This window comes from Myotis brandtii, unplaced genomic scaffold (genome assembly GCF_000412655.1).
Source record: "Myotis brandtii unplaced genomic scaffold, ASM41265v1 scaffold103, whole genome shotgun sequence".
Taxonomy (NCBI): domain Eukaryota; kingdom Metazoa; phylum Chordata; class Mammalia; order Chiroptera; family Vespertilionidae; genus Myotis; species Myotis brandtii.
Genome location: NW_005353460.1, coordinates 6,147,803 through 6,164,016, shown reverse-complemented (window position 1 = coordinate 6,164,016; position 16,214 = coordinate 6,147,803). Strand labels below are relative to the sequence as shown.

Here is a 16,214-nt window from a genome sequence, read left to right as displayed (position 1 = left end):
CACGCGCACCCACGTGGGTAGAGCCCTGGGGACCTCCTCCGCCCCAGACCTTCCAGGAGAGTCAGAAACAGGGTACCCTCTGCGGTTGGGGTGCGGAGGGCCGGCCGGACAGTGGCCCCGTCAATTGCGGGGCGGGGGGGGCGATCACCTTCCTCCACCAAGTGGGCAGCCCTGCCCCGTCCTGCCCTCGGGGTTCCTACGGCCGAGGTGGATGGGCGCGGGGACAGTGACAGTGAGAAGTCACAACTTGCCCGGGTTCTCAGAGGTGTCTTCCCTCCCAGGGTCAAAGGGAAGAGGCAAGGGAGGCAGCTTTCTCTGAACTGAGTCTCCTCACCTCCTAAAAGGCTTTTTTTTTTTTTTTACTTGATTGCTTGTTTCATAGGAACGACTTAGATACTAATTTCTTAAGTGAATAAGCGGAAGGCATATGTGGGCATAGATCTGGCATGTGAATGGTATTTTCTAGATAAATCCATGTGTACAGTAATTTCAAATTTCTAAAGAATGGCATATATTTACAAACCTTAATAATTACAGTCACCGCTGATAGTTCATTTTACCCTCAAAAATGGCCCTCTTGCAGAAAGATTAATAAGGTAAAGTTGCATTAAGATAACTGAAAATCTGAAAACAGCTCGCTGTTTTACAATAATTAAAATCCAAACTCTATTCATAACATGAAAGTCATACTGTCTGTACTATAGTACTTTTATGATTTAGGCTGTATCTCAGGCTGTTTTGTTTTTGTTTTGTCTCAGAGTTGTTGGCAACCATTTTCGTTTTGTAGGACAGGGCTGTAGAGGATGTCCCCCAAGTTAATCTATGGGTGTCCTGGAAAACAACTGATCCTATGACCCTTGGAAATTTATTTTTGGAATAAATAGCAGATGTGGGCTTGTGGCTTGTCATTGCTGTCTTTTAAGAAAAGTGCTGTCATTAAAGAAAACTGAGTTAGCTAAGCCTTTTCTTTTTACTGGATCTTAAATAACTGGAAGTTTGCTGCGCTCAATATGTTAGGGGGAAAGTCATTCGAGTTTGATTCAGTATCAGCAACGATTGTCCTGTCAGTCAGTGAAAGCGGGAAAAACCCTAGTGAATTAATTTCCTCATTTCTATTTCCTCCACCCGGGCTGACTCCACTTGCCCCTGTAGCTTCACATAGATTTCCTGGCATCGTCCTCAAGTTACAGAGATTCCCAGGGCAGGCCTTCATTTCACAGATGAGGAAAACCGAGTCCAGAGAAGTGAAGTCACAGCCGAAAGTCACACAGTTCACGAGAGGCAGAGCTGGGAGTCCCGACTGGGGTCCCTTGCTGGCTGTCCTCTGAGCACCCTGTGCTGGGTTGACTTTTCCATCTGGAAGCAGGGGGAGGAAAGAGTTGATTCACGCCAGCAGGAATCGACAGTCTTAGAATGGCATGCGTATTTAGTTGTCGGTCAGTCCCCAAGTATCCTCTGAGCACACAAGGAAGCCAGCTTGACTTTTCCATCTGGAAGCAGGGGGAGGAAAGAGTTCATTCACGCCAGCAGGAATCGACAGTCAGAATGGCATTCGTATTATTTAGTTGTCAGTCAGTCCCCCAGTATCCTCTGAGCACACAAGGAAGCCAGTGTCTTTCCTTCAAGACCCCTCGTTCACTTCAGTGCTAACAATCCATGTTGACTCCGACAGGCAGAACAAAAGCTAAACCCGTGAAAGAGCTTGAGCATCTCCTTGCGGAGGTGCCGTGGGACCCTTCACACTGTGCGCATCTGTACCATTTGTGCTGTGCCTCGTGGTTGTGTGAGAGGGGAAACTGAGGAGGAAACGGCAAGCAAACAACATCCACACCTGGGCCCGCATGACCTGGGTGGGGTTTTTCAACACCCGCCCTCCCTAAGCTAATCTGCAATGGCCAGGGTGAGGCTTCTGCCCAGAGGCACTCGGTCACACACCTTCAGTTCAGCATTTCCATGGCTGCGAGGATTGGCTGGTCTTCATTCGGCAAGTTCACAGGCAGAGCCACATCCGGTGATGTTGGCATAGATGCTCTACTGTACTGATGGAGGATGGTAGAGCCAACTCGGAGTCATGCTGCCCAGCTCTGCCATTTCCATCTTCTCCATCTGTGGTACCGGGCGAGTGAGGGGCTGAACTCCAGGGCTGCTGTGCCGATTAAATGAGTGAATGCATGTACAGTGCTGAAGGTAGTGGCTGGCACAGCGAGTGTAAGCTCTTACTACCAGGAGCACTCTGAGCAGGAGAGAGGGGAGGAATGTGAACTTGGCCCATTCAGGGGGTTCGTTTTTAGGCTTTACTCACACTGTTATTATTGCTAGGATTCACCCCATTCAAAATGGGAACAGAGCAGAAGCCTCAGGCTTTAGTGAGCTCCTCATTTTCTACCATGTTTTATTTCCATGGAAGTCAGCGATTGGAGCCATGGAAGGGCCAACAGAGGACATTTACTGGGATGTTAACAAGTTACCATTCATTTTGGTTCCTTATTCCTTCATCTAAGAGCAGGAGTCAAGGGTTCCGAGGAACCAAATTCTTCCTCTGGTTCCTCTCAGCTTCTGGACACCAACTTTAGTGTGAATTTAGTGAGCCCCCTCCCCCCTCAGGAAGCTGTTAGAACCCCAAAGTCAAAAAGCATTAGCAGACATCAGTTCTCTTGCTGTTAGATTTTTTGAGGGTCACCTCAAAGCAAAATACAGAGATAGAACCTGAGATAGGCAGGCCTGGCTGAATTTGGAGTCAGACACTGCTTTTAATTCTATTTTAATTTTCTCTTAATACAGTGTTCCATTTGCATTCAGGTAGATGAATGCTATGGGAGATAGATTATAGGATGCAGTAGTTGTAGCCCCAGTAAAGGTCTTTGCTACACAGTGAACAGTTAGTGAATGCATGCAAACCACACTTGTCTCAAAAGACTGGTGTGGGTGCAGAAACAGTTTGCAAGGAAGAGGAGGAAGAGAGGAACCTCAAGGACACTCCCAGAGGGTGGGAGGAGCAACACAATCTGGATGTGTGGATGACAGCAGGTGAAGGAACTAGGAGGCTAAGTGACTAGTCTCAAGTTTAAGAGCATTTGAACTTAGTTTGGAGAAATGACATTTGAGAGAGCAGAGCTACATGGTGAGATTATCGAGGCATTATAAGCACCAAATTATTAATCAGTTTCTTAGAATTTGGGTGATCTTATCATATTGAAACACGTGAAAAGTCTTGTTTTTCCAGAATGGAATTGTATACATAATTTCCTTCTGATTACAAAAGTATGAAGGTTTGTTATTTAAAACACACACACACACACACACACACACAGAAATGTATAAGGTAGAATGAAACCTCAAGGGGAATTGTCAGCCCCCTTCCACTGTGAAGCCACTTGTGACTGCACTAGTCCAGGCTACACTTTGGTAAGAAATCAAAGTGAATGACTCCTTAACATTCCCATAACTGCCCTTCTCCTGACCCCTTTCATGACTCCAAATGCTGACTTCACAGCCTTTTCAAAGGAGCCTCTAATCAACTCTTTCATACAGCAAGGATCCCCTGTAACGAACCTAGTCAGCTCTCCATTCCCCCAGTTTATCTGACCTGTAAATTTAGATTTTATTAAATTAGGTTATCTGGAGGAGGTACACCTAAAACCTGGTGACCTTCCAGAATGTACGGAAGGGTTCTCTCCCGCACCTGCACTGTTTTCAACGGTTCTAGTAGGCTGTCTGGACATGGCATTGTCCTTCTTCGAAGATGAGAGTACGTAATTGCATTTATTCAGTGCTGCTTTTAAAGGGGAATGGGAAAAGAGCATGATGGTCTAATTTTTATTCTTTTTCTTCCTTGAACATGGTTCTGTTTTGGTTCAGTTTGAGGTGGGTAATTCCGTGAAGTCTCAGAAAATAGTACTTTGTTTGGAAATAAGTTGTTTGGAAAGAGCCTTTTCATTTCCTCCTATGCCTTTTCTAAAAAATTCTTTTCTCAGCCATACAGTTGGTTTGTTAGGCTCTGAGGTAATAATATGTTTGCTTGGTTGGGACAAGGCCAAACTTCTGTTAATTTTTTTGTTTCCCTGAGATTGACCCGTAAAAAGTTAGGGTTTGGTTTGTTTTGATAAAGTATCTTTGGAAATTACAGGATAGAGGTTACACAAACTGTTAACAAAGCGTGCCTCAGCTATTCTTTCCTCTGCCCCAGAAACAAAAAGCGATGCTGTATTTCCTCTAAGCTTCATAAGCCCGTCCATGCCCAGCGCCTACACATTTTAATACCGCCTGCTTCTGGCTGTTGCTCTTTGCAGGTTCATGAACGGCATTGTGGGCAGTAAGTTTGGTGCCAGGAACCAAGAGCCGGTGAGCTGAATTATCGTCCCAACCCTTCGGGGATTGCTGCGAGTCTCTGGGAAAGGTCCCTCCAAGTGCCAGCCCAGGTGGAGGCTCACCTGGAAGCCGTTTTCAAGAACCTTTGCCACAGGTGTAAAAGACTCCAGGCCTGAGAAGATGCTGAAACAGATACTGTCGGAGATGTACATAGATCCTGATCTGCTGGCAGAGCTCAGCGAAGAACAGAAACAGATCCTGTTCTTCAAGATGAGAGAGGAACAGATCCGCCGATGGAAAGAAAGAGAAGCGGCGATGGAAAAAAAGGAGTCCCTGCCAGTGAAATCCAGACCAAAGAAAGGTAAGCCTAGCTCCGTGTCGGCTGTGGACGTGTTAGGAGAATGGCTCCTGGCTTGTTTGAACATTTCGCACCAGTCAGAAGCAAGCCAGGTTTGCGTTCCTGTTTGGTAGATGGACCCTAAATGTTATGGAGATTCTAATAGTGTAATTTATCAACTTGAAGTTTATACTCGGGGGCGTGCGCGCGCGCGCACACACACACACACACACACACACACAGCAATTACCCTGGAGTTGTGTGAGCAGATTGCTCGCCTAAAACCAGACAGACCTTCAGCTACACACACACACACACACACACACACACAGCAATTACCATGGAGTTGTGTGAGCAGATTGCTTGCCTGAAACCAGATAGACCTTCAGCTGAAGTAACAAGCCCCCAGGGGTCTGATGTGAGGGGTATTAAGGGAGGTTTCTGTCCCCCTATTGTCATTGATGCCTAGTGCTCTAGTTACCAGCATACCAGTGCTTGCATCCGCATCTCTATGGCAATTGTGTTTGCATGTTTTAGACTTGAAGAGATTTTTCTTTGAGTTATCTTTTTTTAGGGAAAATCCCTCTTAAAATACAAATACTGCTATAAGGAAAAAGGTCATAATACTTTTTAGTATTATAATTTTTTTTAGTGTGAGTTAACTTTTCAGATGTATTTCATCCTGACCCAAGGAATCCCTTGGTAGCCTGAGAGGGCCTTTGAGACCATGGGGGAGGAATACTTTGTACATCAAGACTTAAAATATAAACACATACAGTTCTAGAAAAGCACACGTTAACCCCGCCCCCAACCAGCCACCCTCCCTCCCCTCCAACTCCCCCTGTCAAATTCTGTTATGGATGAATAACTAAGTTGTTTTTTTAAAAACACACAGTTTCAAGGTCACTTACACAGGCATTCAAGACCAATCTTTCCTCATTTTTTTATTAAGCTAGGGAAAATAAGATTTGATAAAACCATTCAGGGTTTCAAAGATTGAGAAAATGAGTCTTACTTGAACACTGGTATGTGCAGACTCAAAGGAAGTCACTTTAGTGACATTTGCCTCATACTGCTTTTTACTAATAACTTTTCCCAATTCAGCTTTATAATGACATAGAAATAAATGAGTATCTCATTTATTATTGTTATTATCAATAACAACTATTTGTTAAATACTTGTTTTGTCAGACACTAGGCAAAGCCATGTACACACATATCTCACCCTCACAACTTCTGCAAAAGTTAGTATTAATATTCCTATTTTACAGATGAATGAACTAGAATCAGAGAAGTAAGATATGCAAGGTCACACCCGCAGTAGGTGCCTGTTCTGTTGGGTTTCACAGTACCCTACACTGTCCAAAATAGACTTTTTCCTTCAACAAGCAACTTGGTCCAGACCGAAGCATAACCCTTTCATCTTTCTGAACTGGTTTATGCCTCTCTGTGCATTCTTTAGTCAGAGCTCATCAGATATACCTGGGCCTCTTTGGGCACCATGGTCATTGTGGACATAACATATTGATGTGGTGGCTGACTTTGGGGACTAGTGAGAACGGAAAGGTTCTGGCCCCAGAGTCAGTGGCCCAGACTCTGTTAGACATTGGGCTTCTGCTGTTTGATGAATTGATCTCCTCGTGGTGACTTAACACATTGCGGACCAGTAGTTTTATTGCTAGCTTTACCCAGTGGCCAGATAAGTTTCTATTGAAGGAGTACAGAAACGTTTTACATAAATGTTAAAGGCACGCTTTAAAATTAAATACCCATTACATTTTGAAGTTATTTATTACATGTTTTTACAAGCTAATATCGTTTTAAAGTGTGATACTTTGTAAAACACTATGTAATATGAAGTGGAACTAAACAAAGCTGGCAAATTCTCGTGATCCATCCGCAAAGTGTTAAGAAACAATTTCCATTTATTTGCTTACATTCTTCCTGTGCAGAGTTTTGAATCTGCCTCTCAGAAAACCTGTATGACTACGTTAGCTAAGTGATCATGAAAAAATATATATATACAGTGAAAGTTCCATCAGTATTTCATGGGAGAAGTTTATTCCTCCCTTAAATTTAATACTCGGAGAAATATTTTCCATTACCTAGTTCCTCTTCTGAGTACAGGAAAAGGGAAGTTTTGAGATTCTTTCCCTACTTCCCCCCCAAAAGACAATAGTTCTCTCTTTCCTATTGTTCTGCCTCCAAAGTTAAAGCCACAGATAAAGGCAGTATTATCAGGGCAGGTGGTTTCCAGAGGTGTGTTTGTGCTGCAAACCTGCCAGCCCCTGTCACTGTTTGTCAGACGGCTCATTGTGGGCTTCTGCTCCTTTCAGACCTAAGCTCCCTGCCTCCCCTGCCTCCCCTGCCTCCTCTGCCTCCCCCGTGCCTTCCCCGCCCCCATCCCCCCACCATCCTGCTTGCACCCAGATGACTTGAGTACTGCTTTTTCTTAGCAGTTCTTAGCCAAGCTGTGGCTTTGGAGACTGGCCTTTTCTTGGCTCTTTAAATGCATCTTTGAGCTTGTTTTGTTTTGTGGGTTTGTTACTCCAATAAATTTAATTTTAAAAATTTAAATAAGTATATCTTATGCCCACCCCTGACTCCTTCACACCATTCCAGCTCATCACTCAGCCATGCTTACATTGTCAGCTGGTCATTTTTATCTCTATGTGGTTCAATGTGGTGAGTTCTGAAGGAGCATGACTAAAACGTTTGATATTGTGCATGCCAGATACCCGTCCACTTTTTAGTAATCTTAGGGCTAAAGTAGGAGGGGCTGAAAAACAATTGGAAGTATGGATTTAATTCTTTCTAGATCAGAAATTCATTTCCAAAACGTGGTGGGACAATGTGATTCTAAGAGAGACAGAGAAGTATGGACTTCCTCTCCCCGCTGAGGTCTAGAGCTGTATGGTCCAATATGGCAGCCACTAGCCACGTGTGGCTATTGAGCACATGAAATGAGGCTAGTACGGATTGAGGTGTGCTAGAAGTGTCAATTACTGATTTCAAAGACTTGGTAAGAAGAAAATAATAATTTTATAGTCATTCTATATTGGCATCATATTTTGGATATCTTGGGTAAAATAAAACATATTAAAATTAATTTCACCTGTTGTTTGGATTTTGTGATGGAGCTACTAGAAAATGAAGTTATAGATGTCACTCATTTGGACAGCGATACTCTAGACCAGTGGTCGCCAACCTTTCGGACCTCACGGACCACAAGTGGTTCATGGACCACTGGTTGGCGACCACTGCTCTAGACCATAAAAGCAGCACCAGCCAGTGTTTATTGAACTGATGGTGTATCAGACCCTGAGCTCATTGCTTAAATATATCATCCCATTAATAATCACCACCAAGCCTGAAGCTCAATTAATGTTCACACTTTTGAGGCTAATGGACATTAACTAACTTTTCCAGGGCAACAACTGAGTAAGTAAGTGAAAGAGCTGAAAGGGATCTTGAGTCTGACTCTCCCAAAGCTGGTGCTGTGGACAGATATGCTTACCTGGAGCTTAATAATAGTCACTGTTGTGTGCAGGTGCCTTTCGCACATCGGAAACGTATGCTTGCATTGAGGCCCTGCCCTGGAGCCTCATTCTGTATGGTTTTTACTTCTAATACCACAACCAGAGGAGGCCTTTACCTAGTAGAGGATTGCCTAGCACTTGTTTCCTTGGGTCTCTCTAAAGTTGACGGAAACCTAGTGCAACAGGCTGGCATCTGGTCACTGCGTGTGTGCCCTTGAAATGGACTTGGAGTCCTGAAACTTCATTTGCTGGATTTTCATTGTCATCAAATGGGCAACTTCTTATATGCAGAGCCTTCCCTTTTTCATGAAACAATGATCAAGCCATTGGTTTGTGCCTCTTGCAATGTTTACTTCCCATTCCCTTTACTCACTGGGAGAAAAACTTATAATTAAGGGGAAGTGCTACATAAACTTCCCTCTCTCATGTCCTCACATTACAGAATGAACGTAATTTCAAGGTGAAGTTGGCAGAAAATCCAGAATGCCTCAATAGCACCATGTATATACATATGCTAATTTTATATTTTAACTTAGAATAAAGACTTATTTATTTTTACTTTAAAACCATTATTTAATTACAGTTAACATTCAACATTACATTAGTCTCAGGTATACAACATAGTGGTTAGACATTTCTGTAACTTAGAAAGTGATCCCCCCATAAGTCTAGTACCCACCTGGCACCATACATAGTTATTAAAATATTATTGGTTATATCCCTGATGTTGTACTTTACATCCCCATGACTGTTTTATAACTGCTAATTTGTACTTCTATTTAAAAATATATATACTAGAGGCCTGGTGCACCGATTCATGCACTGGTGGGGTCCCTCAGCCTGGCCGGTGAGGATTGGGCCGAAACCGGCTATCCGACATCCCCCGAAGGGTCCCAGATTTCGAGAGGGAGCAGGCCAGGCCAAGGGACCCCACCAGTGCACGAATGGGGCCAAGGAGGGACGAGGGAGGTTGGCCAGCTAGAGAGGGACCACGGGAGGGCTCCAGGGTGTGTCCGGCCCATCTCACCCAGTCCTAATCTGCCGGACCACAGCAGCAAGCTAACTTACCAGTCGGAGCGTCTGCCCCTGGTGGTCAGTGCAGGTCATAGTGACTGCTCAACTGGTTGACTGTCTGCCCCCTGGTGGTCAGTGCATGCCATAGCGAGTGGTTGAGCAGCCTTAGCCTATCATTAGCATATTATGCTTTGATTGGTTGAACAGCCGACCAGTCGACCAGACACTTATATATTAGGCTTTTATTATATAGGATTTTATTGACTTCAGAGAGGGAGAGTGTGAGATAAAAACATCAATGATGAGAATCATCAATCCTTTGCCTCTTGCACTCCCCTACTGGGAACCCAGGCACGTGTCCTGACCGGGAATCAAATTGTGACCTCCTGGTTCATAGGTCAATGCTCAACCACTGAGTCACACTGGCGGCGCACAAATGTCTTTTCTTAATGTCACTGTTTCTGCTATCCCAATTACTAAGTCTCAAAATGCTGGCATCATCTTTGAGTCCTTCCTTGATTCAGCCGCCTGGATTTTACTGTCCTGTTTAACACTGCCCTTTCCCTCATCCAGGCTGCAGTTACCAGTTACCTCCCTCCTGGTCTTTTCACCCCTCTGCTCTCCCCATTCTCTTCCCACTCGGCCACCAAACACACACCTCCTACTACTCTGATACACCTACATGCTGGTGTGCCCTAGTGCTTCCTAAGTCACTTCTCTGACCCTGGTACCACCTGGACAGACGGTCATGGATTCTATGTTGGTCAGTTGGTCAAGAACATGGAGCTAATACTTTCTGGACATTTATCATGTGACAGGCCTGTGAGGTCAGATTTATTACCTCTCTCTTATCAAAGCAGGAACTCGGGCTCAGAGCAGTAAAGTGACATGTCTGGGGAAACTCTGGGATTTTAATACCACTTTCACTTTCTGGCTTTATGCAGTACAGGGCCTAAGTTTAAATCCTTCACCCATGTGTCTAGGACCTGTGCCTTGGGGGCCTCTGCTTCCTAGCAAGGTCCTCACCCCATGGTCAGGTGACTTCTAAACCCTCTTCAGCTCTGGGTGAGACCCGGCTTCCCCATAGCCCCTCACCGATTCCCTTCTCCGAGCTTTGATCATGCTGTTCTTTGTGTTGGGCACCAAACCCTTTCCTGCTCTAAGTTCCATTTCCATCCACCAAAACTCAACACAAAGAACTTCTCTTCTTATTTCTTTTCTATCCTTTGATTTCTCACTGGACTTAAACATCTAAGGTGGTTATATAAGGTGGCCCTTCAAACTGGTTAGTTCATCTTTTTAAGCATTCCCATGGTCCCTTTACCACCACCCTTCCCAATTCAATGCCTGCTTCCTCCAACTAGAATGCAAGTTCCCTGAGAGCAGACATTGGCTTGTCTTGTACATAAGTGTTTACATGCACCTACCTCAGTGCATGTAGATACACAATAAAATTTATTAAAGAAGTAACCTACTGCCTCCTTTTCTCTCACAGACTCTAGGTGACTTGCAGGAAATGGCCACATCAGTGTTATCCACACATCCCCAGTAGCATCGAGCTCTGCATCGTGCTCAGAGTTAGAAACTCTTACGTTTTTGTGGAATGAGCTAAACAGAGGCCTTACTAATCTTCCCTCATGTTGGCCAGACGCTGAGGGTGTCAGAGCCAACCCTCATTTTACTAGAATGACTTCCCGCCTCCCCTAAGGTTTTATGGCGCTTTGTGGAGCCACTTGAAGCCTCTCCCATCTCTTTGCTTTCAGGCCCCTTTAAGAGCTCCTGCAGGCAAGGAATAGTCAGAGCAGATGATCAGCAGTGCCTCTCTGTCAAGAGCCCATTATTATGGCAACTGGCTAAATCTGACATTTCACATCTAATTCTCTTTCTTCTTGTCCCAAAACCACGATTTCTTTAACGTCACCATAGTCTCACCACCCGCCTCCTTTGAAAACTTCACGACCCTCTGGTTCTCTTCTCAAGTTTCTAAGCACCTTTCTCTGTTCACAGGCAGCTCCGGGATTCTCTCACACCCTGCAGAGCAACGCCTTCTGCTCCTGCCTGCAGTTCATGGGACTCTTTGGAGACGGTTTTGGGGGAGCATGTGCCACACTACTGAGCAGAGCTGCTGGGATCCCTGGGTCCCCCCTCTGCCCACCTGGCACTCTGCAGTCTCCTCTCATGGCATCTCCCTCCTGCTGTCAGAAATATCGGTAGAGTATCACTTAGGTCAGCGGTTCTCAACCTGTGGGTCGCGACCCCTTTGGGGGTTGAACGACCCTTTCACAGGGGTCGCCTAAGACCATTGGAAAGCACATATATAATTACATATTGTTTTTGTGATTAATCACTTTAATTATGCTTTAAACATGCTTTAATTATGTTCAATTTGTAACAATGAAAATACATCCTGCATATCAGATATTTACATTACAATTCATAACAGTAGCAAAATTTACATTACGATTCATAACAGTAGCAAAATTACAGTTATGAAGTAGCAACGAAAATAATTGTATGGTTGGGGGTCACCACAACATGAGGAACTGTCTTAAAGGGTCGCGGCATTAGGAAGGTTGAGAACCACTGACTTAGGTGAAGGTTGAGCGATGGACATAGTAAAACATATTATTCATTGCCCTGAGAGAGTGATAAAGGGAATTTTGTGAGGTATGACAACTTTCTAAAGTTAATGAGCCAGTTGGCATTTCCCCAAACAAAAGCCCCAGCTGGGCAGGGCTCGTCCCCAGGAGGGCACATTCAGGATTGACCTTCCCTTCACGCCTGGTGTCCCTTCCCCTGCCTCTCCCCTGGTGAAACTGCGTGAGGTCAGCTTCCTTCGGAAGGAGGCATTTGACTCCTTTTGTAGTGAAGACTGTGACTCAATCCCGCTGCCCCGTATCCTAGTTAGAACGTTATCGTCCTGCCGAAAGTCTCCACTGCATTGGGCAGAATGGAACGCCCAACATAGAGAACAAATCTGACTTTGAGCAGCCTGCTCTTTTAATGTATCCTCAGGCAGCAATAGGAAGTAGTCCACAATACAGTGCATGGAGACGCTTTCATTGAAAACCTTCCTCTGCTTCCTGTAAGGAGACAAGACAACCCCAGTGTGGATTTCTAACCTATGAGCATGGCTGCCTGTGTTCCAGGTGGGCGCCCTTTTCACGTACCCAACACCACTGGCTGGCTTGAGATCCTCAGGGCCCAGATCCAACGGTGGACCATGAAGGCCCTGGGTAGGCCTGCCCTGAGACCTACAGATTTAGGGACTGTGCCCCTTGGCCTCTCCCAGGTATCTCCACCTTCCCCAGGGTTCAGGAGCATGAACCCTTATGGCCACATGTCAGCAGTAGGGCACTAGAATGTAACGCAACCCTTGCGACCAGTTGTAAACAAGGGTTATTTAAGTAGCTTCACCAAGTATCACACTACCTAACCAGTAGTATTATCTTCTCACAGCTGGTGTGAATCTCTGAGCAGCCATATAAGTAAACAATAGGAGAGCGATGATAGCAGTTAACCTCTCTTGAACTCCTAGTATGTGGCAGGCACTAGGGGACACGCCTATACGCCTAGCCTGCCTACTCTTTCAGCAGTCCTGTGTAGTAGCTATCAATAGTCCCATGCTGCAGAGGAGGAAACTGAGGCTTAGAGAGATTAAGTAATTTGTCCAAGTCACACAGCTAGTAAACGGCAGGGCTAGGATTTTAATTAAAGCCAGTCTAACTCTCAATTGCAAGCTTTTTGCCCAGCAATGCAGCCTATAAAGATAGTGGAAACACCAAACCCTGGGTGGGCTGTTAATTCTGGGGTACAGGGAGATGCTTAGACTTTAGGGGTTCTGGTATCTGATGTTAGCTCCGTTACCCTAAAGGTTGATGCACAGAGTGCATGCTTCCATCCCGTCTTGCCTCCTTCATTTATAAAATGGGCACGTTCAAAAACCATATTCATTGTCCTGGCTGGTGTGGCTCAGTTGGTTGGAGCATTGTCCCATACACCAAAAGGTGTGGGCTCAAGTCCTGGTCAGGGAGATCCCCTGAAACCGATTGATGCATCTTTCTCATATCAATGTTTTTTTCTCTCTCCATTATTCTCTCTAGAGATCAATAAAAAAAATTAAAAAAATATTCAAAACAAACATCACTGCCATGTCCATTGCTCTCTAGAAAATCTGCTTGTTCCTGGGCAGGTTGGAAGTGCTTCGCCTCCTCTAATATCCACCCCCCCAGCTCAAAGACCCTAAATACTTCAATGATGGAAAACATAGTAACCCTTGACTACAGATACTGTTCAATCCGAATTTTGTTTTGCTTGCAGAGAACAGCAAATCTGTCCATTGGAAACTGGGAGCCGATAAGGAAGTCTGGGTGTGGGTGATGGGCGAACACCATCTAGACAAACCCTACAATCTGCCCTGTAATGAAGGCGTTGCTGAGAGCACCCAGCCCAAAGCACAGCAGGAAGCGGAAGAGCTCAGGTATGCAATCTGCAAACCCATGAGAGCCTCTTGCTCACAGGATCTGGTGGGAGAGCGGGGTGGGATTTCAAGGGTCACAAAAGTGACTTAGATCCCTCTGGAAGGTCCCTTGAGACTCCTGGTGATTCCTGTCCTTCCCACCATCGAACTAGCTGTTTCCTTTTCCCACTTGTCATTCCATTTTGATGTGGATGTGGTTTTCCCAGTGATCACTGCTTTCCCTGGAATCATGCTAGAGCAACGCAGGCCGATACATGTGGACATCAGGAATATAAGTGACGTTCAAGCTTCCGGCCCTCAGAGAAGATTGCCTAGCTGTGGGCAGCTGATAAGCAGGCCTGTTAGGTGCTCCCCCTGTGCTGGGCACTGGGAAGTCAAAGATGAACGAGGAGCTTCAGTCTGGCAGGAGAAACAGGCAGCTTCCCGCAGCCAATACAGACTGTGATATGTGCTACGATTAAGTTCTAAACAGAGCATTGGCGGAGCCTGTCGTTCTTGGGCAATGTTGAGTTCTGAGTATTTGGGGTACACATGGGCCCCCACATAGGAGATGGGGGCCATGTTCTAAAGGCCAGGTTTAGGAGTTCGGACCGCATTCTGTGGACAGGAAGAGGTTTTTGAATAAGGAAGTGACAGGATCAACTGAGGTGACTAGGGTGGGAGCAGTGAGTAGGGGATGGATCCCCTCTGTGTGGTGGCCAGGGTGGCCTCTGTGAAGCCAGCTCTCCCTAGAGTGTTGCAGACCTATCTGAGCTGGTGACATAAAAACAGACACATGGACTTCGGTTCAGATCCCCAGGGCTGGTGATGCTGTCTTCCACCTTCTGTAACTTAGAACTACACGTGGACATACAGAGCGAAAGGAATTACCTTCTGCTGATCATAGGAAGGTGGTATGCCCTGGCAGTTTAACATCTGAACCAGGAGATGGGCAGACCAGGGTTCAAATCCTGGCTATCTGCCATGTGGCCTTGGGTAAATTATATAGTTATTTTGAGTCTCTTATATAAAGCAAAGGTGCCTGGTTGGCTAGGCTCAGTGGTTGAACCAGGAGGTCATGGTTCGATTCCCAGTCAGGGCATATGCCTGGGTTGTGGATTTGATCCCCAGGAGGGGGCGTGCAGGAGTCAGCCAATCGATGATTCTCTGCCATCATTGATGTTTCTATTTCTCTCCTTCTCCTTTCCTCTCTGAAATCAATAAAAAAATATATATTTTTTAAAAAAGCAAAGGTAATGGTGCCTTCCTCACAGGATTGTTCTGAGGATTAAGTTAATCTCTTTAAAATACCGAGCCAAGAGCTCAGAGGATTATAAGCACGCAGCAGGGGTATTTGTTCCTGGTTTTCACATAATCCGAATGTGGGCATCTGCTTTGGAAAAGCTGTCCGTGTTCAGGAATGCCTTTGGTAATTCCACATTTGTTTCTCTTCAGCAAAGCTCAGTCCAAACATTTCACCAGTAGCTTCACCACAAAATCACACGACTGTGATCTGCAAACACCAGGTACCTGGGAGTCTCCGAACATCTGTAAGAAAGTGGCAGGACAGGAGGAATCGGACCCAGGCTCGAGACCAGCACCGGCCCTTAAAGAAGAGAAAACCCCAGTGAGTCTTTCCTATCTGCAAACGTGCAGAATTTCATCCCTGGGGAGACAAAGGTATTGGGACCACTGAGACAAATGAGCTGGGCAACACATTCTTAAACTGGCTTTTTTTTGAGGGGGGGAGTGCGGGGAGTCCTCTTAACTTGAAGGTCCTATTGTTCATTGCAGTTGGGGGATTTGGTTCACCTGTAAAGCACCTCTTCTTCATGGGACTGAAAGTGTGAAAAAAGAAGTCTAGGAATAAAATGTTGCATGTTAAGCTGTTTTCAGGGTTTATTTTCCCCTGTTTTATGTCTTCTAATCTGGGGTCCGCAGCTTTTGCTGGGAAGGGCCAGATAGTCCACACCGAGGGTGTGGGCCCTAGGGTCTTTGTCTCAGCTGAATGGGCACGGCGGTTCCAGAGAAACTTTACCTACCAGGCGGGCAGAGGGTCGGGGTCATCTGCAGGCTGCAGTTTCCTGGCCCCTGGCCCGTAACGCCGGCCCACTTGTGATCTACGTTTTGTTCTCTTGAGTCTCCCCTTTTAGTTGAGGACAAATATCAGTGCCTCTTTGGTTTCATAGGTTCTGCCCATGATTGTGGGGAACAGCTGTTTCCTCAACACAGCAGAATTTTATACTCAGAACTGGCAGGGGTTCTCTTCTGCTTTAGGTGTTTAAAAAGCTCAAACATAATTTGCTGCTTGGAGGATCGTGTGGAAGAACAATGATACTATATTGTCAAGTACCTCCTGCTGCTAGGAATTTCATTACACTGAGAATTAGTGGGGGATTTGCACGTTGACTTCTGCTCGGGTCCTCAGCTCCACCACACGGGTTGCGTATCTCACCCTCTCTGAGGCCGTGGGAAAGGGGTTCAGTTATCTGTCTTGCCTACTTCACAGGCGTATCCCACGGCAAGCACACTGCTGAGTGTCTCCTCTAATTCTCAG

General features: G+C 45.6%; 1 protein-coding gene across 3 annotated transcripts in view; it reads left to right on the top strand.

Annotated features, from left to right (window-relative positions):
- SH2D4A (SH2 domain containing 4A) overlaps positions 1 to 16,214 on the top strand; it is a 49,606-nt gene that overhangs the window by 1,227 nt on the left and 32,165 nt on the right. For all 3 annotated transcript variants that reach the window (XM_005856498.2, XM_005856496.2, XM_014536818.1), the window contains exons 2-4: positions 4,290 to 4,669; positions 13,519 to 13,678; positions 15,113 to 15,284. In XM_005856498.2, coding sequence (XP_005856560.1) covers positions 4,489 to 4,669; positions 13,519 to 13,678; positions 15,113 to 15,284 — 513 coding nt within the window. In that variant the 5' untranslated portion in view covers positions 4,290 to 4,488. The remainder of the gene's footprint in view (positions 1 to 4,289; positions 4,670 to 13,518; positions 13,679 to 15,112; positions 15,285 to 16,214) is intronic.